The sequence below is a fragment of the Pagrus major genome, chromosome 1 (assembly GCF_040436345.1).
Source record: "Pagrus major chromosome 1, Pma_NU_1.0".
NCBI classification, from domain to species: Eukaryota; Metazoa; Chordata; class Actinopteri; order Spariformes; family Sparidae; genus Pagrus; species Pagrus major.
Genome location: NC_133215.1, coordinates 33,504,920 through 33,531,631, shown reverse-complemented (window position 1 = coordinate 33,531,631; position 26,712 = coordinate 33,504,920). Strand labels below are relative to the sequence as shown.

The 26,712-nt window shown below is 40.2% G+C and overlaps 1 protein-coding gene across 1 annotated transcript in view; it reads right to left on the bottom strand.

Annotated features, from left to right (window-relative positions):
* The window catches only part of sorcs1 (sortilin-related VPS10 domain containing receptor 1), a 215,398-nt gene that overhangs the window by 80,057 nt on the left and 108,629 nt on the right, over positions 1-26,712 (bottom strand). Inside the window, exon 3 of the mRNA XM_073464743.1 lies at positions 11,406-11,505. Coding sequence (XP_073320844.1) covers positions 11,406-11,505 — 100 coding nt within the window. The remainder of the gene's footprint in view (positions 1-11,405; positions 11,506-26,712) is intronic.

The window sequence follows — 26,712 nt, the reverse complement described above, 5'->3', positions numbered from 1 at the left end:
TACTCTGTACCAGGTGGTATTGCTCCAGGTATCTCTGCTGTAAGCAAGCATGTGTCGTACTGACACTTGACCTGTTTCATCAGGAACAGCTCCATGATTTCACTGTCACACTGAATTTGCTGTGGACTTAATGCAATGTGCATCTTTAGCATTTTATTTTCTAAAAATAAGATGAAACTCTTATGATGGCTTTAGTCTGAAGGAGGAAATTTCCTCTTTTGCTGCCATTAAAATTGCAGTACATGTGTTAACTAGCTGAATAACAGTCTTAAAGTAATTCATTAGCTGATATGATGGAGGAATCTGGGTTGTTCTTTTCCTGACAGACATAGTCCTGCTGAAGGATCTTTTAAAAACATAGTGCTTATTAGAGACCAAAGCAGGTGACAATAATTTTTCACTCATTACTATATAATTAACTGTCAGAACACAGCTTCTGGACTTAATAAACTGTGTACATAATTCAGAGTTCTCTCAGCAAATGGTGATCTGTCCGTCCTTCACACTCTTCACACCTTGCTGAATTTTGGTTGCCAAAATGACACAAATCTGATATTTACTACCGTTAAAAGCATTCACACAGCACTGCCAAAAATCATCAGTCATATTCATCAGCAGTGTGTGGCTGCCAAGCTTTAATCTACTGTACATCACAAAGACAATCAAGCTTTCATCTTGTTTCCACTGACTCATTTAAGATCACTATACCTGCATTCTCTACACAGCGGAATTATAAATACCGGGTGATTACTTTAATTTATTCACTCTTAGTTTTAAGGACAAACAATTCATTATGTATTTGTGCTTGACTTGTTACAATGCTAATGTCAGAACTGTGTATGTGAATGACTGAAAATCTGATTATGTGTTATTAATTTAAAGGAGACATATTGTGGTCATTTTCAGGTCCATAATTCTATTTTGGGTTACTACTGGAATAGTTTTACATGCTTTAATGCTCAAAAAACACATCAGCTTCTCATGGTCGGTGTTGCAGCACTTTATATACACTATATTGCCAAAAGTATTGGCTCACCTGCCTTGACTCGCATATGAACTTAAGTGACATCCCATTCTTAATCCATAGGGTTTAATATGACGTCGGTCCACCCTTTGCAACTATAACAGCTTCAACTCTTCTGGGAAGGCTTCCACAAGGTTTAGGAGTGTGTTCATGGGAATTTTTGACCATTCTCAGTCTCCGCTCTAATTCATCCCAAAGGTGTTCTTTCGGGTTGAGGTCAGGACTCTGTGCAGGCCAGTCAAGTTCATCCACACCAAACTCTCTCATCCATGTCTTTATGGACCTTGCTTTCTGCACTGGTGCACAGTCATGTTGGAACAGGAAGGGGCCATCCCCAAACTGTTCCCACAAAGTTGGGAGCATGGAATTGTCCAAAATCTCTTGGTATGCTGAAGCATTCAGAGTTCCTTTCACTGGAACTAAGGGGCCAAGCCCAGCTCCTGAAAAACAACCCCACACCATAATCCCCCCTCCACCAAACTTTACACTTGGCACAATGCAGTCAGACAAGTACCGTTCTCCTGGCAACCGCCAAACCCAGACTCGTCCATCAGATCGCCAGGTGGTGAAGCGCGATTCGTCACTCCAGAGAACGCATCTCCACTGCTCTAGAGTCCAGTGGTGGCATGCTTTACACACCACTGCATCCGACGCTTTGCATTGCACTTGGTGATGTATGGCTTGGATGCAGCTGCTCGGCCATGGAAACCCATTCCATGAAGCTCTCTACGCACTGTTCTTGAGCTAATTTGCCACATGAAGTTTGGAGGTCTGTAGCGATTGACTCTGCAGAAAGTTGGTGACCTCTGCACACTATGCGCCTCAGCATCCGCTGACCCCGCTCATTTTACGTGGCCTTCCACTTCGTGGCTGAGTTGCTGTCGTTCCCAATCGCTTCCACTTTGTTATAATACCACTGACAGTTGACTGTGGAATGCAGTCTGCATGCCTTGGTGCTTGATTTTATACACCTGTGGCCATGGAAGTGCTTGGAACACCTGATTTCAATTGTTTGGATGGGTGAGTGAATACTTTTGGCAATATAGTGTATGTATATAAACCTGTTGGCATCAGTAAGTTGATTAAATAACGTGCACATTTTGCATTCTGTTCAATTCTTCAGTTGTGGTATTGATTATACTATGATTGCTACACTATACACTTTCTACAGCAACAATTCTATTTGTGCCAAAGCTTTTCACAAACCACAGGATGTAAATAATTACTATTGTGCTCTCTGTGTTCTCACAAAATATAATTACTTCATAATGTTGCTTTAATGAATTATTTTCTCCTTTCGGCTCATTTGGCGCATTATTTATTGTTATTATTATTATTATTAGTTTTACATTTTTTGTTTGTTTCCTGATTTGTTTTTTCCGCTATTTATATCCATTTTCTATACTCTGCTATTGCTTTTGGTCTGATTATTTCATGTCTACATTCCAAGACCATTAACACAACTCATCAGCTAAACCTTTCTGACTTGTCCTTGACCCTAATGTCCTATTATCAGACTAATTTGCTTGGTGGGCGCGGCCCTATTTATTTTTAATCCAAATAACAAGTCAGTAACATGATTATATGTACTTGTATAAATGCAGATATTTTCCAGGCAAAGGCAAATATTTTAAATCTTTAAAAAAAAAATTCTATTAAAAAAAGCATAAAGTAAGAATAGAGATTTTTAGGTGATACTATCGTGGTTTTCTTTGCTCTCACACTTCATGAATATTTATTGAGCCTAACCTTCCCGTTAGGTGACACTCAGAGAAATGCATCAATATTATATAATGCTGAGTATTTATGTATGACATTCCTCTAAGTTTTTGCATCATACAGTTAGTCTGTGGACCCCCTGTTTTTTTTCTGGATTGGATATGAAATATTAAAGTTCACTTTTAAGTCTGAGCTTGTATCCAAAAGTGAGACAATAAACAAAAGTCTTTGAAGCCTGACAGTGGGAGAGGTCTCATCTGAGGTGAATTCGTATTCCACCCACCTGCCTGTTGTTGCCGTCTGAGCCACACAAGGCCGTAATTGTTTTTGAATGCTGTGCATGCAAACACATGCATGCACACACACAAACAAGCCAGCAGACACACACAAACATGATCGAGGCCTTTTGCTGTGAAAACAGTTGAGCCCAGCGATTGTTGTTTTAGTCAATACATTCATAGAAAAAGCAGTTATGTATTCCTTAAAGACAACACAGACTGAGTGTAAAGTAGCAGAGACTGAATCCATCTGTCACTCAGACGCTTCCCCTAGAAAATTCCTCTTTGTTTTCAAACCATTGGAGGCATTACCCATTTGTATGAGACTGCAATCTGCCAGGCTGTGTTTTGTTTTTTGTCTTTTAACCAGCACTCACCATCCCCTGCCATTTACTGTAATAATGTGATCTCACAAAATCTCAGGCTAAAACCCCAAATCATTCCCCTAATGCGTCCTCGAGATGTGTTCTCTCATGTACAGGCTTAGTATGAAGCCACAATATGAAAATTGATGTAATTGCTGTGTTGTCAGTCTGTTTTCTCCATGGGTGACCCCCAGGCCATCTCTCCTTTTTTTTTTTGCTCTGTCATTCTTTTTTTTCCTTTCCCTCCCCTCTCCACTCGTCCATGCTCAATTGCTCTCTGTCAGTTTATTTGCTGTCTCTTTCCCCCTTCTTCTATCTCCTGCTTACTGTCTTTCTTTTGCTCCCTGTGCCATTTGTCTCTCCAACCCACCCTCTATCCTTCAGTGCTTTACTCCCTCTATCCCCTGCAGCCACAGAGGCCTGATTTACTTCCACTACTGGTTGAAGAAAGGGGCTTTTGTCTACCACCAGCAGTGGTCACATGGCGCCATGCCGGGGATGACAGCAAGACTGACGAACCTGCAGTATCTGCTACCCTCCCTTACAAGCATGCATGTGAGGGTGGGTGACTACATGTGGGTGGGAAAAACAGAGATTCTGTGTTTGTGTGTGTGTGTGTGTGTGTGTGTGTGTGTGTGTGTGTGTGTGTGTGTGTGTGTGTGTGTGTGTGTGTGTGTGAGAAAGTTCCTCCCTCCATGTTTGTTCCAAAGTCTGTTTTTCTATATTATTTGTCCATCTGTCTGTCCATCTAACGCTACATTCCAGGGTGCAATATTGAACAACTATGTTTGGCACAGTACTGTCAATTTTGGACTTTTCTCTGTATTCCAGTGAAATAAGCTTTTTCAAGCGGGTTTCCTCTGCCAAGGCACTCATAGATACTAGCCTCCAAAATACACCTGTCTTTTTTTTTTTATCAAGATCTGTGCATTTTTCCCGTAGAAAATAACAAAAAATATAGAAAAAACACTCTATCTCACCAAAAGTGAGAAAAAAATCATGGATCTGTCCCTAATGGGAGCCGATAGTGGACAGAGCCACCATAGGTTTCTGAGGAGCAGGAATGAAGCTCAAAGTGGGTGATACTGGCCGTCGCCATCTCGGCAGTGCCTGACTCTAGTGCCTAACTCCCAGCTAATCAAAAATGGGAAAAAGGATAATTTGTGTTTATTCGAGTTACTCGCAAAGTTTGACTGTGGGTTCATTCTCCCCAAACAGTCAGAGTAAGCTAGGGAGCAAAACCAAGCACCATGGGTGTGTGTGTCTGTGTTTGTGTTCGGTTTTGTCTGTGACCTAAGTGTTCTGCAGTTTCTTTTCTTTACCCCATCTCCTCTCTGTAGAATTGTGAAGTACATTTCCCCTCCATTCAGCAGTCAGTTAAATAATTACAGTATTTTACAGTGGATATCAACACATTAATCAAATCACCAGAACTGCCTTCTTCCACCTCAAAAACATAGCTTGTCTCCGCCCATCACTCTCCTTCTCTGCTGCAGAAACCCTGATCCACACCTTCATCACGTCCAGAATTGACTATTGCAACAGCATCCTCTATGGCACACCATCCAAACTCTTAAATAAACTCCAATATGTCCAGAACTCTGCTGCTCACCTGCTCACCCACACCCGCACCTGTGACCACATCACCCCCGTCCTCCAGAAACTCCACTGGCTCCCTGTCGCACAACGGATCCAATTAAAAATCCTCCTCCTCACTCACAAAGTCCTCCACAACCAGCCCCGCCCCACCTCGCTGACCTGCTCCACCGCCACACCCCGTCCCGTAGCCTCTGCTCCTCCGATGCAAACCTCCTCACTCCACCACACAGGACCAAGCACCGAACCTGGGGTGACAGAGCCTTCTCAGTAGCTGCCCCCTCCCTCTGGAACTCCCTCCCCAAACACATCAGAGACTGTACAGACCTCATTACCTTCAAAACACTCACCTTTTAAAAACTGCTTTTAATGTATAACTTCTGTCTCTTCTTTTTATGTTTTTAGTGTGTTGTTTTTATTTTTCTGCTTTTAAACCTGTAAAGTGTCTTTGAGTACCTTGAAAAGCGCTGTATAAAATAAATGTATCATTATTATTATTATATCAGCACCTCTATGGCTTGTTGCTGCAGACAGGTTGAGAAGCGAGAGCTAAGATAAATCCACTTTTGAATGCCATAGTTTAAAAAACAGAATGCTCTCCTCAACAGAGCTCCAAACTCTGCCCATGGCTGTCTCCTCCAGAGCTCACCAGCTCCAGCAGCTGCCTGCTGGTTTAGGAGCACATATTAATCCAAAACACCAGCATCTTACCCTCCATTCTGGTCTGTAGTTGAATTAACAGCATAGCAAGCCATATTATTTGTCTGATATTTGCATGAAAAATCCTCCAAAGGCATTAACACCACAAACACAGCAGAGAGGTCAGGATCAATCACTGGAATTGACTGGGGTGAAACCGAGCAGACAGCTTGCGGCTAGCTGTCACTCAAAGCTGCCACTCTCTTAATCATGCGTAACTTTAAGCTTTAATATAACTTATATGAGTGAGTTAGGCTATATAAAATATTACCCTCATACAGTTGTCATGAATGATGAAATTAGCTAGAGAGACCAAAACAATTTTTTGTACCAGGCTGTAAACATACAGTAAACAAGCTCTAAATGTTGGTATTTTAACATGGGGTCTTATGGGGATTGACTTGCTTTTGGATCCATCCTCAAGTGACTCGTCTAAGAAGTCCAAAAGTGGACACTATTCAGAGGATAAACCCGTTCTTGCATCGTCAGTTCCACGCAAGAGCCAGATTCATGGAGAACCATAAAAACAGTTGCACGGCAGTTTCAAGGCAGTCGAGGCAGCCATCGTAACGTGTTGCTGAAAGTGTCAACTTTCACCTGCGCAGCGGTTACTACAAGGGAGCAGCCGAACGTTTGGTTATTACCTCACCTAGGCAGCAGTGTTTTATCTTGCTGGACGAGCCAGGAATGCCCTGTGTTTACCAAACAGGTTCCGGATCCAGAGGAGAGCTGTGCAACCCAGCCTCTAATCCCTGCATTGGTGAGGATTTTACCCCTCTTAAAAACGGCCCACTTTGCCCCATTTTCTTCGGCCACATCGACTCTACTGTTCCTTCCACTAACGCAGAGAACAGCCACTGTCAGCTGCTCACAGCGCTACAACGCCATTCATCCATGCCGAGAGAACAAGCTGGATTAAGGAGGTGTACGGACACACGCTAACCGCCACCAGTGCAGCCACAAGTGAGGCTTATTCAGTGTCTGGGCAGATACTAGAAATTAGCATGTATTGTATGCTTTTAAGATACATGTATCTGTGAGTTTTTGTGGACCACAGACTCCTTTTTGCTGCTAGTTTTACACTGTAAAACATTGTGTTTGTTGCTTGCCTTTCTTTGTGCTCATCACAAGCTGATTCAAGCCTTTCCACCTTGTGGAGCTAAGTGTTAGCTTTGCCGCCTTGTGAGCGTACAGTAAGTCGCGTTTCTATCCAGGACCAGCAGAAGGTGATTCAAGCCTGAGTTCGTCCACCGGCCGCTGAGTGATAGAAAGGCGAGTATTGTCTCTCCATGGCTGTTTCCCCCTCCTTGCTGTGCTCCGAGCATTAGCCCTTTTTATCTTTCTCTTCCTCCACTAACCCACATGTACACACACTTGCATACATTCAGGTAAACACACACATAGTTTCCAACAAGCTGCTCCTGAGACTATCTGTTAACGACCCCACTATAACATCAGACACGTGTGTCACATTAGCACCTACACCACATTCGAAACATCAGAGTCCAGCTCTGTCCAAACCACACTGTGCTTTAAGGCACGTGTTAGCTCAGTTGGATGATGGATTTTTGTTGGTTGAAGTATCATTGATTATTTGTCAATTTTGCCAAGATTATATAAATTCTATTATATTGTACAGAGCAGTGCTTTGTGATTGTTCCTGCAGATGGTTTGTGGTAACAGCTGGTTGTGATGGTCAGTGCTCGGATTAATTTCCTTCACTGTTCCTTTAATTCTTAATATTTTACAAATATTTACATTGAACCCTTATTTTGAGACTGTCTTTTTCCGGTCTGATTATTGGTCCCTGATTTCAGGGTGGTCCTCTGTTTTATTGATTTTAATTAATAATTATTCTTATTAATTTCAATAATTACTATTAGTAATTATTAATTGCTAATATCCACACCTGCCCTACCTTTGTACCCCAACACCTTAAAACCGTTCCTTTTTCCGCACTCTAAGGCCAACATTACATTTTTCATCAGACATGTGGCAAGGATCTGAGAAAAGCAAAATTGTGTCTCTATTTTTCATGTGTGTCTCATTTTTCACTTGCATGTGATTATTTTAACTGCATAGGGCAGCTGCTATAGCTATAGACTATTAGTCTGTTTACATTTTCTAAATTAATGCCATGCTTTAGCAACATGGGAATACTATCAGTGTGAGAGAGAAATAAGTCCCAGAGAGCGAGTGTGAACGTGTGAGACAAAGATAATTAGAATATGTGAATGTAAGTAAAGGTGACAGGGGATAGACATGAGGATAGCACACAAAAATAGATACAACATGTATGTGTGTATCTGAGAGCCTGATGGTGTGCATGTGTATCTATGAGAGAGTGTTTTTAAGTGTCTCTGTTTCCCTGCGTATGTGAAAAGATATTAACAACCTGCCAAGTTGTTTGCAGGTCTTCACTCCTTGCTGTTATGTGTGTTTAAACTAGGGAAACTAAGTGGTTTCCTGGACAAAGAGGCTACTGTTCTCTCCAGTTGTCTCCTATGAATTACTGCCTCATTAGAAAAGCCTCAAAATGTCTTCACTGGCTTTGCCAAGTTCAGACAGAACATGCAAGCAATGACAACAAATGGTAGCAAAGCAGAACCTACACCTGAGTCTGCCTCAGTTCAATTCAGTGGGTCCTCTTTAATGGCATGTTAGAGAGCTCCATGCGTCATATGTCAAAAATAACAAATTTAAGTAAAGAGCTTTAAGCTGGCTGCATCTCCAACCTCCAAACTAGCTGAGAGAACCTCTGATTAAAAACTATTTTTCCTGGTTCACTTCAGCATTAAGGATTCTTCTTTAAAGCTGTCTCTTCTGACATTGGACACACATTTTGTTCTTTGTCTATAATAGAAAGTGAAATTCAGTAAGGTTGGTTGGGTACAGAATGACATGCTAGCTAGACTGCATCTTATCCCTTCCCAGATATAAACATAAAGACATTCCAGCATCCATGTGTAGCCAAAGGTGTCTCATTAACTATCTTAGCACCTTTAACTGACCTCTGGGATATCCCAGTCACTGACAGACCAACTAACTGGATCGTAGGGGCAGCTGGGATTCTTAACTGAGGTGGGGTTGCATTTCATCTTCATTATCAGACATTAATTAACTCAGGGAAAACAACCCTGCCTAATTCAAGTGGTGTAAAGGAAGAAAGGTGAGACTGTGGAGTGAACAGAGACATATTGTTCTAATTATCAGTTGACCCAAACCCAGGAAAATGCAAGGTCACCACCTAAAGGAATGGCTGCAAATATGAAACCATTCTTGTCTTTCACCCCTGTTTGTCTAGCTGACAACTGCATTAGTTCTAGAAAGACAGAAAGGAAAAATGAAACTATAGCCAAGCCATTCATTTTAGAAATTGTAGAGTATATTCTTTGCTGCCAGTTAACTGTCTTAGTATAAGCCAAATCTGGCTTACACTTGTCTTCACTTGCAAATGACTCTGGCAATGCATCTGAGTTTTGGAACATTATCAAATCCCTTCTGAAGTCTGTTTTGAAAATGAAATCATAATAAATGAAATATGAGTCAGGCTCTTCATCATCATTTCATTTACTCTGGCAATATGTTGAACAAATAGTTAACTACCTTAGAAATCATGGACATGCATACTGACATAATGTTAACATATTAATGTCCAAACAGTCAGGATTTAGATCATAGCACAACAACTGCATTATGTGTACTTAACAATGTTATTGAAAGCTTGGACAATTATCTACAATGTCCTACACTTTCCATTCCAGAACCATTTAAAGTGTTTTATTAGGTCAATCCTGGTATTTTTTGGGAAAAGCTGCTTAATGCTTGATCAGTGCTATGCTTGATTGGACAAGATGAACGGTCCATAAAATGGGTTCTCGACTATCTCTCAGGTAGAACTCGGGGTCCATTCTCTGTCCTTTTTTATTCACCATATACATAACCAATATCATCTCAGACACCTAAAATTTCTCTTCACCTGGCCATTAAAAATCTACAATCTGCTATTGAAACATTTCAGATCCCCAGCCTTCTGCCCATATCAAGGTTTTGAAATTGAAACTGCTGAATGTTTAATAAATACATACAATAAATACATGGGACTTTGGCTTGATACCAGACTTACTCTCAAATCCCATGTGAAGCACCTATTAAGTAAACTGAGGATCATAATTGATTCATTGATATAATTGAATAACTGATGATTAAAATCCCCCATTCTGTCTGTGCTTGATAATGGTGATAGTGTATATGTGCATGCTTCTCCCTGTCTGATGGTCAATGTTTTTTCTTAAACAGAGAATGGTGGTGTGGTTTATAGTCAGACGACTAGAAAAACTTCACTGCTCAACTTTCCTTCTGCTCTGATCACAACGGTCTGCTCTGAGCACAGCCACCATGGCTCTCTCTCTTTCTCTCACTCGACCACTCACACACTACACACTGCCCTTCTTCTTAAAGGAGCTACTCTTATAACCCATATAAACCAATGCATAACTCCCAGATTCCACTATAGCAATATGTCATTGTTCCATTTTAGAACCAGTATACATTTTGTAACTTTGAGCACAAACTTTAGTTATTTGTCAGGAAAGGAATCAGAAAAATATGAAATATCATAAGAATACCAAATACACTGAAGTTGGACTTTAAAGCCTCTTGAGTCCATGAATCATCAGAGGTGATACATCTGTTACTCACCACTGCATCTAAAATGAAAAGTCGGGATGGTCGTTCTCAACAAACAGACAGGCTCTGGTGCAACAACTACCTAGTTACCTCTTCTCTCTTGTCACATTTAAATACAGTACATCTTCTTTACACTGAACTTTGAAAAAGATTGCTCAAATACTATGCTGCATACAAATGTAATGAGCTCCAAAAATGTAAAATTACAATGTCTTATTTCACTTGAACATTTTAAAAGGTTGTACTTATGACACTTTTCTGTACGGAGCCCCTCTAGGGTCACATGGTAGAAAAAAAAAAACTGGATGTGGAAATCTGTGGGAATGGATTCATAAACCGTACGAACGGATTCATAAACCGTGCAAACAGATTTGTAAACTGTGGGAATAGATTCACAATTGCTGGGCACAGTTTTGTAAATCCTTGCTCTCAGATTCACAGTCTGCGCACAATTTTGTAATCCATTTTGCTTTTTCTAACATACATGCATGCATTCTGACAGCGACCGCATCTGTCAAGTAAGTCAAATTCGTCTAATGCTGGGTTTAAGGATAATTTCGGTTCAATGCTCTTGTGCTATCATTGTGCACTGGACACATATTTGGCAATTGAATTTACTGGGTGGATGTGGTCATCCCAGTCCATGCAAGGCGGGTCTGAAGAATAGAACAGGGCAACATCTGTGCGCACGGATTGTGAACCTGAGAGCACAGATTTACTTTTTCTTTTAAACCGTACATGTGACCCTACAGGGACTCAGTATATTTGCAATCACACATGCAAATGATTTAATTAATTGTGAAAATGTATGTGTGTTTATGTGTATCTGTCCATATGTTTTTGCTTGTATAGTATATGTTGTATATGTATGTAGAAAGTGACATGACATCAAACAATGAATGATGTGTAGGACATCAATATGTCAGCCCCAATCTGACTTTACACACTGTATCAGACCAAAAGTGAGGAAGAAACAAAACTCACACAATTAAGACAAATATCAAATGTAAAGAAATAACAGAAGAATGACATTACCTTTCTCTTGTTGTTAGGGCTCACATATAGATAACTGAGTATTGTCTTTGCTCCTACTTTGTCATTCAGCTTCTGGTACGTTGCTCCGTAGTCAGTTGACCTGAAATTGAATCAAAAAGGTCTGATGAACACTTGATGAATTACTTGTTGCAATTAAAAGTTCCCCTCAAGAATTCAGTGTGAGGGGCGAATAAGCACAGACGTAATTTAAGTCCCTTTTGTGATCAACACAGCGACATGAAGCCCAGTGGGAAGACAGGGGCCACTTCATTACAGTCACTCTGTGGTGACTTGAGCTGCAGCTGCAAACAAACAACACACCCTATCACAGAAATATTTCCCTGTTTTTACAGAGTGTCAAAGGTGAAATAATGAAAAACATTCAGGAAAGTTCATTTTTAGCTGCTGTTTGGCACACTGCACACATCAATGAGGGTCCACAGACATACACAGATTGTATGTGTACAGTTTTTTTCCTCAAATGTACATTATCAGTGTGGTTCAAAACAAATGATATTCTTTGATATACCTGTAATGATGCAAACTTTTACAATATAGTATCATACAAATGACACTAAAATCTAAATGCCACAAAGACAAATAATCAAAAATCTGCATCAGAATTAAAATTCCCCTGCTTCTAGTTGAACATGACAGCATGAAGTGGAACATAAACATGTGGAGAAACAGAATACTAAAGATTCAAGTTAGAGTCAAGTTAATTGGAGCAGTAAATAATAACACATAATAATTCACAGATTTTGTTTTGCTAAAGATGCTAGCCTGGAAAAGAAGACAGGTATATTTGTTTAATTAATTTTTGATGATTTCTCTTGAACCTTGGCATTGTCTTCCCTTTCTTTTTTTTTTCTTTTTTTTTCAGATAATGGTTTTGAACCCCTGTTTGTTTTCTTATTTCTTTGATGTGCTGATGATGTGCTCTGGATCCGGTTTGTTTTCTTGGTGTCTTATAAGCCCATGCGGGCTGGGCATACAAGTATGCATGACACAATAATAAAAGTAATTCATTCATTCATTCATTCATGCTAAAAAACAAGGGTTGCATGCACCTGCTTTTCAGTGAGGATAACAGTGAGTGAACATAATCACTGACGTTCAGTGAGCTGATGTCTCAACATGTTTCACTGTGAACTGTGTCCAGTGTGATCACAGGATGTCACTATTTCCAATACCCAATGGTTTGCTTTGTGTAACATGGCAGAATGCAGTTAGACTGACCAATGTGAAGCAAACACAGAGGTTTGTGTGGTTATTTTACAGCAGTCTGGATTGTGATATAATGATGGATCATTGTGTGTGACTTGACGTTTTCAATTAGCGGCTACAGATGCAACACATCTATCTGTCAGATAGCTGATTTAATGGGCTAAAAGAGTCTTTCATTAAGATTAAAAGCAGCTGCATTTGACAGCTACTGGTAACAATCAGTCATTAATCTGCAAACAACTTAAAGGGGTTGAGTGGAGAGAGGCACTAAGAAGAGACTGGCCCATATAGGCAACCGAGAGAGACATATATTGCCAGTAAAAAAGTGATTAATAAATGTTAAATGCCACAACTTGTTACATAGAGCCCCCCTTTTGCTGTCATGCAGAACATACGTTTTTATTTTTAATCTGATGTAGAACATGTTTTTAAATTTAGGTTCATGAAACTGTATTTGGTCTAAAGCACTTTGGTATTTTTAATTATCTGAGAAGAGTACTTGAGAAGAGCCAGTCTAAAGCAGGTAATTAAACAGTATAAATATAACAAATTAATTTCATTTTTTGTTGTTGTTTTGTTGTTCTGTTGTAGTCAAAAGTTTACATACACTTGTAAAGAAAATGTACTGTATATCATGGCAGTTGTCAGTTCCAGTGATTTCTACAGCTCTCATTTTTCTGTGATGGAATGAGTGGAACACAAACTACTTGGTCAAAATTATACATACAGTAATTCTAATATTTGGTTAAATGTCCCTTGGCCATTTTGAGCTCAGGTGCTTTTGATATCCATCCACAAGCTTCTGGCTGAATTTGTAACCACTCCTCTTAAAAGAATCGATGAAGTTCAACTAAATTTGTTGACTTCCTGTCACAGACTTGTTTCTTCAGCACAGTCCACATGTTCTCGAAGGGGTTCAAGTCAGGACTTTGGGAAGGTCATTCCAGAACCTCAATTCTAGCCTGATTTAGCCGTTCTTTTACCACTTTTGATGTGTGTTTGGGATCATTGTCCTGTTGGAACACCCAACTGCACAAAAGACCCAATCTTCTGCTGATGATTTTAGGTTTTCCTGAAGAATTTAGAGATAATCCTCCTTCTTCATTATTCCATTTACTTTCTTTAGAGCAGCATATCCACTGGCAGCAAAACAGCCCTACAGCATAATACTACCAGCACCATGCTTGACAGTAGGTCTGGTGTTCTTGGAGTTAAAGGCCTCACCTTCTCTCCTCCAAACATATTGCTGCTCATTGTGGCCAAACAACTACATTTTTGTTTCATCTGACCACAGAGTTTTCCTCCAGAAGGTTTTTTCTTTGTCCATGTGATCAGCAGCAAACTTCAGTTGAGCTTTAATGTGCTGTGTCTGGAGCTTCTGTCTTGCACAGCAGCCTCTCAGTTCATGTTGATGTAAAACACACTTGACTGTGGACACTGACACCTGTCTTCCAGCAGCTTCTGGCTTGTTTTTGGGGGGTTTTGGTTGACTCTTGAACATCCTGACCAGTTTTCTGTCAGCAGCAGGTGATAGTTTGGGTTTTCTTCCTGATCGTGGCAGTGACACAACTGTGCCATGCAGGGCCGGCTCTAGGCATAGGCGATATAGGCGGTCGCCTAGAGCGCCATCTGCTGGAGGGGCGCCGCCAGTCACCCTCGAGGGAGAAAAAAAACCAACAATATTTTTTGATGCCCATTGGCCCTAGTGCCATGCACTTTATACCTATAAACAGTTGTTTGTACAGTTTATCTTTGGACCTGTAACCGCTTGTTCCACTCATTCCATCACAGAAAAATGAGAGCTGTAGAAATCATTGGAACTGAAGATTGCCATGATATATATTTTTCTTTACAAGCATATGTAAAATTTTTACCACAACTGTATACGATCCAAAAGTACTCTGAGCAAGTAAAATAAGATTATGATAGTTCTCTCTTTGCCACATGCCTCTTCTCTACCTACACAACACAATAATTTATATAGCAGCTTTCAAAACACAGTTACAAAGTCTGTTAACAGAAAAGAACAAACTAAAACCCATAAAAGCTAAACACAAAGAGAAATTATCCTAAATGTCATGAAACAAATACAGTCACAGAAACTGTGGGTTTGTAAAATAAATTTAAAAGAGTGTGTGTTGACATGATCACAACATTGGCAGTAATTTTATATTTGGGGTCCACTTCATGATTTCTGGGTTATATTCAGTATTTAACAGTGATATTGGAACTGGAGTAGTAGAAGGGTTGTCTCACATGACAACTTAATTTCCACAGAAAGAGACTGAGTTTTGAACAGTTAGATTAAGAGCAGCTTTGAATGGGTGCTGAAATATTCAAATGTTATAGTCAAAGTGCAAATGCAAAATTTTGCCTTTCAGCCTGTCTTGGGAAGTTTGAGCGAGTTATTTGAGCCGTCAGGTCTGATTTATTTTCAGAGGCCTAAGGCTCAATCAAGGGGCTACTACAATTTCACATGAAGTTAGATAAAAAGCCCAAAGCATGCAAATCTTTAAAATGCAGCAAAGACACCGCAGAACGCCTTGTGTGATTTCAAATGAAGCAATCACTCACGTCGACTGATGTGTTTTTTCCCTCCACTTTCTTTCCGTGAAGCTGTTAAATCCAGACTAAAGTCTTGTTTGAAGAGTTTTCTGAGTTTCACGCTTGACGTTCACAAACAACCGTGAAAATACAGAAATATTTATGGAACACTGGCAATTTTCCCTCATTTACTATGCCTTTGAGGTTTAATACAGGCTGGATTCCATGGTGAGCAAATACATTGCCACCAGGCGAACGCTCCTGGATGAGTCCACTATCATTCATCAGAACCCATCAACAGCCAGGACCATGGGACAATGACATCATCAGGCTATTGATCGGCTCCTCAGAGGCCACTGTCACAGAATTACTTGATTTAGGGGACAATGACATATTTTTAGTGTCACAGCAACTTTCAACATGAACCAATAAAAAAGGCCCGACCCCAGCAGATCCAAGAAAGATGAAAAGTTAAATTAAATTGAACATGATAGTTTCTCAAGGACGACAATGCTGAGTGAAACTTCTCTGCCTTGTTAGTGACTTTTGAAAGGCTATTCATGTGTGGGCGTAAAATGCAACTCTGACCACACAGCTGTGATTCCATCAGTAGTGAGGATGTTGGCTCCACAGGGGCTATAGGTAAGCCAATGCCTCACACTGTCCATATGTTGGATTAAACAAGGAGAAAATAAATGAAAGAATGACTGAGTCCTATTACAGAGATATGGCTCACTGAGGAAAATTGATTCTGGGTATGCTTGGAGGATGATTGAGCTGTTCCCAATTACATCCTTGAAACACACTCTTTTCACACACAATCAAAAAACCTCCTCAATTCAACCCCACTTCTTACTTTCTCTGAAATAGATTAGAATAATGTCTACGGACACTTATCAAAAGGCTTATTAGATAGAGTTTCAATTATAATTTTCAGAGTCTACTATACATTGATAGGCCCCTGCTACAAAGCTTTTTACATTTTCCATAGGGGTTGGATTAATCATGGTTTGGAGGATGAGAGCTGCATACATCTTAGGGTAGTTAACATGAGGTCACTCTCTGCATTAGAGCACTGAAAACACCAACAGCTTGAGACAGTGGACAAATGGTAGCCGAGCTGAGTGTTCCAGGATGAATTTATGAGACCCTTTAGCTCACTCAGACAGTATAGTATATCTTCTGAGTAGCAGGCTAAATCATACCTTTCCCTTTCTCCCCTCCATATCCGCAATCCCTTTCCATCATATTCCTGCCCTTCAGGTTTCGTGACAAACTTCTATTATCAAAGCTACACTCCAATTTGGTGCCCGTGGCAAGATTTTAGCTGGTGCCCCTTGCATCTTAGACAACTGATGCGCCATTTGATGCTGCAGGACACTTAGAAAATAAAGCCTTTTTTAATATGTTACATAGTTTTGTTGTTGTGGGCATTTTAGAATTAATAGTATTAAAATAGTATGAGTAAAAAATAGTAAAAGTAAATAATTTTGATGTGTTTCTGTCTCCGCTCATTCGTGGCATCCCTATGGATGGATGGCGCCCTTAGCATTTGCCTATACTGCAGGGGTCTCAAACTAAAATTAGCTTGGGGCCACTGTCAGTACTGTCGTCTCGTAGGAAGGTGCAATATTTCTGAAAAATGTTGTTTTTATTTCCATTATTAACATAATAATACAAAAATGGAAACAGCAGTTTGTATACATTTTATGTGATTAGTTTTTTTATGATCAGCAGCAGTGCTCATATTTTCTTGATATTTAACAAGAAAAATGAGAAGACAGAAGTAAACATCTGCACATTAGTTTTCATCTTCTTTCCTAATAAACAACTCATTTAAACCTTGCACTAGGCTTGCCGTGGTAGTCAGTTATCCCGGTGTTACACTATGATCAAGCTTACATCGATTACATGACTTGGCCACAACCCCCACCGTTGTTTTGCTTTTTAATAAATCAATGGTCTAACGACAGACGTTATGACCAGAGGTGTCTACTCCGTGCAGCAGCAGGGCCAGCATGACAAGTGCTACACTACTGAAGAGTGCGTTTAAAAATGGAAAAGAAGAAAGAAGAGCATCCTAACACCCTGAAATAACAAGCTACTTTCTGTTGGATTAATTTTTTTTGCATCAAAAGACACACTGCTTCTTCTCACTGTCACAAATTCATCCATTCTGGGAATAAATACAGTATGTCCAGCCTGTTCTCACTTCACATGTGTCAAATACAGCAGCATGGTCAGTGGCCCTCTGCTGCTTGATGGTGTAGTTACCCCTCCAGTGTTGTTGTATAAAGAGCGAGAAAAGTCCAAGTCAGTAGGTGGTTGGGGTGGTGGTTCACATCTGGTTTGTGAATAAGACTAAAGAAGGATTTGTTACTAATTTATGTAATGTTAGTAAGTTAATGTATGTAAATGACGTAACTTACATCACGTTATGTGACGTGACAAGACTGAGCTATGTTAACCCTAAGTAAGATCTTTTTCTCTTTTTAGTAGTTTTGGTGCCTAAACCAAACAAAGTACTTTGTGTGCCTTAACCTAACCGAAAGCTCCAAAAGTCATAATATGTCAACTAAATAATATGTCAACTGTTAACTGTAACCTAACATTGCATATTATGTATTCGTGCTAAATTGACAGCAGAGCCCTTCACATGCAAAACTTGGCGGTAGATAGAGTGTCATAGTTTAAAGCTTAAAAGTGCTATTTGTAAGAAAAGTTTATTTTTGAGTCTCATTCCCAACTCATCAAAAACTGACGGTTTGGTATTGTAGGACGGGTCAGCCGCCATCCGGAAGTGTCTGGTGTTTTTGACAAGTTGGCAATGACACTCAAAAATAGACTTTTCATACAAAAATAGCACCTTTAAGGCCACTGACCAAACTGCTGTATTTGACAAGATTAAGATTAAGATTAAGATTGAGATTAAGATTGTCTTTATTTATCCCACAACGGGGAAATTCACGTTACAACAGCTCGAGGTGCAACAGTACAAGTAGAATCAGAAAAAAGATGGGAATGAGAACATGTTGTAATACACATACTACTGTAATCAGCTTATCTTTGCCACTGATAGACTCTCCATTGAGGATAACCATCCATTAACCCTTATAATTTATCTTGCCTCACAGCCATCAATTAATTGTGCTCCTAGTATCAAAAGTAATCGAGTTGATTGTTTGGTGGTTACAGAGTGATAGTGAACTATCATGTAGCATGACTTTTCATACTGCAGATTTGCAAATTGTAATTATCCAATTAACCCATCCCTAAGGAGCAGTGGGCAGCCATTTTACGGTGCCCTGGGACCAACTCAAGATCTAAACCAGTGACTTGGCAGTGTTTACCACACATACATTTTACTTGGGTGGGCAGCCTTGGTATATTAACAGCCGCCCAAGAACGGCGCCATCTGCGATCAGTTAACTAGGTGACAATCTGCCCTCACTCTTCCCCTCCCATGTACTGTCAATCACACATGCTCTGCAGACAGAGAGAGAGATGCTCTCTGGTATACACCCCACGTTGGTCTTGTTCGGCTACATAACAAGCATCATCCACGTGCAGCTTACCTGCTGTTATGACATTGGAACCAATCCTAAGCGCGAGATGTGTTTTTCGGTCGGCTTTATGAAACTGCTGACAAAGAAAGCAGGTAACGTTGCTGGTAGAGAGAAAACAGAAAGTCGAGGCAAGCCAGTGTGTGTGCATTAAGGTGGACAATTAAAGCAACACTGTGTGGGACTGATGCAGGCAAACTCATAAAGTGATTCTAAAGAAAGTTGATCTTTGAGTCTCATTCTCAGGCCATCAAATATAAGGCATGCAATGTCCCATTGATGTGGTTGTTGTATCCCTGCAATACTTTTCTATCCATTCATATGAGTTTTGTTGATATTTGCAATGAAAAAACATTTTTATAATTAATTTTTTTAAAGAATAGACAGGCATTCCGTTGTATGACCATGTGTTGTACAATGATAAATGGACCTTGTTCCTTGTTCTGTAAGCCTGTAAATTAAGGCAGTGAAGGCTGACAGAAACACATAGTATCAAAGCTTGCTTGTGTGAAATCTTTTCCTTTATATGTACTTTGGCATTAAGCATTGACAGACAGGTTTCGCCTGCACACATAATGCCATGTGATTTCACGGTATAAAAGTTTCAAGCTGTTACCTCATGCTGCTATTTGGGGCCACAACAGACAGAGATACCTAGTATAGCTTCAAACTGTCCCTGAGGAGAGCTGGATTTCTGGCAGACCGATTGGCTATCTTAAACGCAGTTATCTGTAGCTTTGCTGCTCTGTCTTTCTGCCTGTGTGTTGCCTACTAATGTTCTGTGCTGTCATTATCCTCTTTGCTCTCTCAAAATATCTATCATCTCTCCATTCCTCTGTCTTTCTGTCAATATGTCAGCTTAGCCACATGCACCTTTAATCATCCATCCATTAGTAGAAGCTCTGTTTTCTCAAGGCATCAGATTTATAATAATGTGAGTGGAACATCATCAGTAGATGCACCATTACGAGGGTAATGACTTCAGAGACACAGAGCAATAGCTTCACTTGGGCCTCTATGAGGTAAGAGCAGTAATATAATGGTACATTTACCATAGCTCTGGGTGAGCGCTTAAGCCTTTAGGCAGCCTCTGTAGAAAACTGTGTGATGTTTGCTCTGTGAACTTGAAGTCTTTTTACTCTATAAACAGCAGAAAACAGGGAATCTGGAAATACTTCGTTAACCTTTCAAGACTAAATGAAAATACACAAAAGACAGATGGACAACAATCATATTAATGTGTTCCAAAACACAAAGGTTTATGTACTATGTATAGTCTTTACAAACAATTTGATGGTGAAATATAAGTCATTTCGTCGCAGTGCCTTCACCCAAATCTCCTAAATTCAATATCTATATTTATAAAATTCAAATACAGCTTTGTCTAGTTTCAAAAGAACAACAGGGACATTTTTTTTTTGGGAGGGGGGGGCAATTTGGGGTTCAGTATCTTGCCCATGGACACTATGACATGCAGACCACCGAACCAGCGACCTTCCGACAACAAGACGCCCAGCCGCTAGCTAGCTAGCTTGTCTCTCCAGAATTAGAAACATCTCCTGCCAGTACTAATAGTAAACTTTTATACATCTATGGTAGTGTCATAAAAATTAAGAGGGTGTTTATTGGATGCACAATTATTTTACATCCCAGAGTGTCGGATGAGTGATCATCTCTAAAATACCATTAAGAATACCTACACAATTATTTATTTGCCATTGTTGGGCCTAAAGCTGGCATATAAGTGAAACATAGAGCAAGTCATATGTGATTGAAAACATTGATTTTTACTTCATGGGAACTTAAACATTAGCTGGACAGGGCAACAGAACCAACAGTATGAGTTGTGAAAGATGGCAGGATGAGTTAATGCTTTACAGAGATGCAGGTCAAATTATCTTATCACATAACTCACAGCAAACTATCACTGAACTTCCTGACCCTTTCAGTGACACTCAGGTAATTGTTTTGTGTTTATGGTCCCAAAATGTACTGTTTGATTCACTCTCACCCATCATTGTCACCTCAGTGACCCACAGAATGACAGTGTAATTGTGATGGTTTAATGAAAGATTACATTACCCAATTTATAGTACCTTATTTCTTATTTCCCCATTTTACTTCTACTTAACTATTCACATTATTTCAGCATTCACTAAAATAATCAGTTTGATGTACTCGCAAACTACTTTTATCTGATCACCTTGCTTTTTCCTTTAGTTGGCATAATTACACCCATATTAAACAAAGGCGGTGACACCAAATTTAGTGTTTCTAGAGATGGACATAATATCTGTCTTTCTCTGTGTCTCTGCAGCGCATGCACAATTGTTAGTAGACGAAAGTGGTAGATGGGGAGAGAGGAGATTGTCCACTAGGTAGGCAATGGTGGATGGCATTTTTCTCTTGAACTGATAAAAAATTAAAATAAAAAATGGTAAAACAGGTCACCAAAATGACTTACTTGGGCAATCTGCCCAGGCAAATAAACAGCCAAGTGTATGTGTGGGAAACACATGACACATATTTATGAGAGAGAGGGCTGCTTAAAATAAATGATGTATGGCAAACTCTGCAGGTTTAGACCAAAACAAATCTGAAAAAGAATGAATATTAAACATACATTGAACAGGTGGACACAAATACAGCTGCCAACAAATGAGCCACTGTTTGCTAATGCATTCACACATATTGCCTTTATAAAGTGGTTATTTTTTTACTTTATATCCATGTTGTATTTCAGATTGTTGTGCTGCATCTCATTAAAGAGTTAGTATAAGCTAGTATGTGTTTGATCCCCCCACACACCATGTTTATTCTGCTGAAAACTTGTCAATCAAAAGATGAAGGTATCCCATCTGTACTTTGCTCTTTTTAATCTTAGGCACTGTAAAATGTGTCATAAGTCTGCCAGGGTGAAAACACACATACAGGATTTTCCTTCTTTTTTCTGCCCTTCCAGCTTAAAAATTACCCTTGGAAGCAGGGCATTAAGTGTTCAAAACTTGAAAAGGAATCTACAGCCTATGACATTAATGACAAAAATTAAGCCGATAGGTATAAACCTCAGTATACAGGTAGAGCTCTTCGACACATTTTACATTTTATATAATCAGAACTGCTTTATCCATTCAGACAGCAGACTCGTCTCGGTGAAACCGAAAGAAAGTAAATGGAGTGCTACAGGTTGCTTTAGCCATACTGTCATTGGTCCATGCACTTAATTTGATATTCATAGGCTATTTGGTAACATTTAGGCAACATATAAATATCCAGTAATAACTGTTACAACCTCTAAAATGCTTGATTTTACCTTTATATAACCCCTTCCCTCTTTTTTTAAATCTTAAGAACATAAATTAATTTCCATATTTAGCATCATATATGCAGTATGAGCATCAGCTTGTTTCGAACACTTTATTGAAGCTACATGATGCTTATACCAAGTGATACATTCAAACTCTAGATGCCACATTTTTCAGCTGCACCATTGCATCAAATAGAATTCATCTAGATGTCTTGAGGATTTTTTTTCATCTGTCTCCCTCATACTTCTGCCTGACATATCTGATATCTTTTCAAAACTTTGTGATCTCTACTAGAATTTCAAACCTATTCAGCTGATTTAAATAAGACTTGCAACGTAGAACTGCATATAATACAGCACAATAAACATGAGGCTGCTACCCAGATAGCAAAATTGTACCAGGCACGTTCATCTAGCCCACATACCATGTAAAACGATGGCACTTTGGTGGTCTGCTACTGTGATATCTGAGCCAGAAGAAGGCCATACCATGGACACATGGGAAAAAAAACAAACCGGCCCAACTCTCATCACGTCATTCATCTAAGTTAACTTACTTACAGAACATAACTTAAAAGCAAATCAATCTTGACTCTTGGTCACACATGGGATGCAAACCACAGTCTCCAGGGTGTCAGTCCTGAGTATGACCCATTTGAAGAGTAGAGCCAGGGGTAACCAGGCTGCTGTAATTGACGCATTAGGAGTGAGACGGGCTGCACAGAAAATACAGTGAGCTCCAAAAGTTTGACACCACTAGTCGATATACTTCTACATTAGTTTTCATTTTTGATTGCAATACTATATTATTTCATTGCAAATGATATCAGCTATACAGTTAGAGTGAGAAGTTGGATCTTTGAAATATGTCCCCCTTTTGGCTTTACTGACAGCATGCACTCGAGCTGATATGGACTCCAAAAGTTTGTGCAAAACCTGTTGACTCATGTTATCACAGCATGATTTGACAATGTCCCACAAAGCCTCTGGTGATGTCACAGAATGCTTGGCTTTCTCAGTCTCCCAAGTGCCCCTTCAAATGTTCAGGGGGTTGAGGTCAGGTGACTGTGGAGGGAAGTCCATGACAGTCAGGACTCCTTGGTCCTTCTCCGTAAAGATCAAACCAGAGGAGACCTGTCTCTTAAGAATGGAGCGGTACTTCTCCTTGGTCAGGGTAGAGTCAATTCTGTGCAGGTGTCTAATTCCAGATGAGACCAAACAGCCCCAGACATTAATATTCCCACCACATGTTTCACTGTGGGTTTGAAATAGTGTGGGTCATTCTCTCTCCTGTTCTTCTCCTTGCATACAAACCTTCTGTTACTGCCATTAATCTGTAGCCCTTTTTAGTTAGAAAATGCGCCACATTTGCGGTCAGGTAACGGCTGCAATTTGCTGCCTTGTCTTTGTGAAACGGAGGCGTAATATTCCTCCTTTTCAAAAAAGCCGGCACGGGGTAGGCGTAAACATGTGACGTGACATGAAGCACGAAGTTGGGCTGCTTCTTCTCCCGGCGAAAGCCACGTTGGCTAAGCTCCTCGGCGACCTTTTCGTACAAGATGCCATCTTTCACAGTCCCCGTGATCTGATTGTTAATTATTCTCTCGGCTGTGATGTTAAGCATCTCCCCGATCTCAGCGGCTTTCCAGTTGCTCATCTTGACGTCCGCGGATGAAGTGATGAACTGACTGCTGTGATCAGCTGTTTCCTGCTTTTAAAACTCCCGGCTGCGGGTCACACAGTGCACGTCTTCGACACCTCCGCCCATGTCACGCAATTACCAGCACATTGACACCTTGGATTTACATAGCAATGGAGGCGGCAAAAAGTGTACCCTCCAAGGCGTCATATTGGCGGACCAAAACAGACCCCCAATATGCCGCGGTCTGTCTAAATGCACGGACCTGGCTGCAAAAAGGACAGCCAAATTGGTGGCTTGCTGTCCAGTATAAAAACGCCTATTTTATGGAAGAATTATCCTATCTTTATTCAAGAGCGTAGATTTTCAGTATGAGAGCATGATTTCATTCCTTTTCAGTGACACAGTTCCTTCTCGTGCTCAGATTTATTCTCCTCACGCTCACATTTTGTGCTCGCACTGAGATGTTTGCTGCTTTCTTTCAAAATGTGTGCTTGAACTCAAAAATCACATGCTTGTGCTCACACATCTTCTTCTTGCACACAAAAATTTCGCTCGCATTCAAATATGTCCTGTGCTCGCTCAGATCTAAAGTCTGCGCGCTCAAACCTAATGTGCACGCACTCAGAACAAGCACCTCCTCTCAGGTTGAGGAGTCTGCTCAGACTCAAGGCTGTCCCTCCCTGCTCTCAAAATATTGTGTTTCACCAGCCAATAGGGAGACAGCTAGAGTGTGGACCAATCAAATGACGGATGCCGCCTTGGGTGCGTTCCTTCGCACTTTTTTTGAGCGCTCCGTAGGGGCGGGCATATGGTCTGTTTGTAAAACTGCTTCTTTCAAAATACACCAATTTACCATATTAGCCAGCTATTTGAATCGTCACCTATTTAAGACACCAGCATATTTATGTATAATAAATCTTAAGTAATCCTAAAAAGAGTTATCGTAGTTTAGATTTTTTTCAATTTAATATTAGCGGATATATGTTATATAGTATAAATACTCACAAGAGCTTAGGAATGTTATGATAGTCGAGTGGTTAAGTACAATGCTAGATGTTGCATTTTAAACCATGGGACGCCGGTTCGCATCCCGGCCGCCGTGCTAGCCCTTTTCACACTCCCGTTTACATGCGGGGATCCTGCGCCAATTCTCCGCATCCGCTTCTGTGTGAAAGTTTCAGATGCAGCGAGGGGTGAAATTTCTCTGCGCCTCTGATACGGAGGTAGTATCAGAGGTAGTATCAGAGGCGCAGTATTGGCGAACTGAACCAGTGTGAATGGATAAGCCGGCGGCGCGGAGTGAGGATGTGTCGATCTGATGCTGTTCACTGTCTGATAACTGAACAGATCCTTCACTCAACAAAATATAGAGAAATGTCACGGTGTAAAAAATCACCACGACGGTCAGCCCTCCCGACCGAGACTTCAGTGAACTTTCCCCCCAGAAAACAGCCTCCCTCCCCGAGAGTGACAGAGTCAGACAGTCTCCTGTTTACTGATGGTGATTATGTAATTATGTAATTCAGAGAAAAACGTAGGATGTTTGGTGGGTCAGGATCTCAATCACAACACATTATAACAGCATCCATATGATTATAAACAGTCAGCGGGTACATGTTTAGATTAACAGGAGGACACCGGGAAACACGTTGAAAAAAACACACATGTCATCTTCATGACGTGTACCGTCACGCCGGTGCCGGCTGCTGTGTGAGTTACTCTGGTTCGTCTTTTACGCCGGAGCTGCTCGGCTCTGTGTGAACAACCAACGGGGGAGAATTGGCGAACCTCCGCTGCGGCGATAATGCGGCATATCTGTGTGGTTTAAAATGCAATATCTGGCAGTGTACTATTAACTGCATTTTTTCTGTGCAAAATCTGTACCTGTGATGAAGATGCTTTTCTATCTCTCAGGGAACAACCTTGATCTATTGATCCTCTAATGGTGTGGTCTCTTTGGGTCAGCCTGATTGTTCTTTTAATGCAACAATCCAGTTTCTGTAAAGTGTTGGACAGTACCACTGCCCCCTGAGACACCTTGAGTCTAGCCATGATTTGACACTGAAAAAGACCATCTTTAATTAGAATAACAGTTTGACTTCTGAAACTTTCGTCTACATTCTCAATCCTCAAACTTTCTGAATATTTTTGAATTCTTTTACAATTAAAAACTACAGAATTTCAATGTGGTCTTAGACTTTTGGACCCCACGGTACATGCAAATGTTTAATTCTAGGTCCACATACCGTGAGTTCAGACTTCAAAAATTCGGTTGTGTTTTTTTCTGTATTTGCAGCATGTTTCCTGCAGCATGTAGAAGATGTTTTGTCTTCAGTTGATTAAGATGTTTTTTTTTTCGTTTTTAAATTGCTTGTGTTTTGGCTGTTTATGTTTTCTTCAATGCATTGAGCTCTGAAGGCCACCGTGCATTTAAGAAATGTTTCAGTTTTTAGCAAAGATCAACAATATGTGGCTGATCAGTCCTTTTCTCTCTTTACTTCTTTAAATTAATTTATGTAGTCAATCTTTATTCATTCTGCTTTCCTAGAGAGAACATGTCTGTGCTACTATATTTCATAGGGAACAATGATGAAAAATACATTTTATCTTCTTTGGTTATGGCTTTCTTTTTTTAATGTAGCCACACTCCTTCCTTAATGGCTTCTACCAAAGTTACATCAGAATCGAGTCAGAAATGAGGTCGGCGCTCCAAGCAAGGCTACGCTGTGTTCAAGGCTGGTCAAGGTAATTTGCTGGATAGCACTGGCAGCTCTAGTGGTGTTGATTAGTGGCTTTCATGTGAGCGATTTCTGGTGGCTATTCAGGCTTGTCATTTCAGAGATGTTTTTTACACTGTTGCCTCTTTCTCAAGCTTTAAATGTCTCATTAATTCACATTATGGGATCCTTGTCAGTATTGGTATTCTTTATTACTAAGAGCAGTGCTGGGAGCAGCTCAAACACAGGATTAAAAAAGATCAGAAACATATAGAACTAAACTCAACACTCCCTTTTGACCAATTTA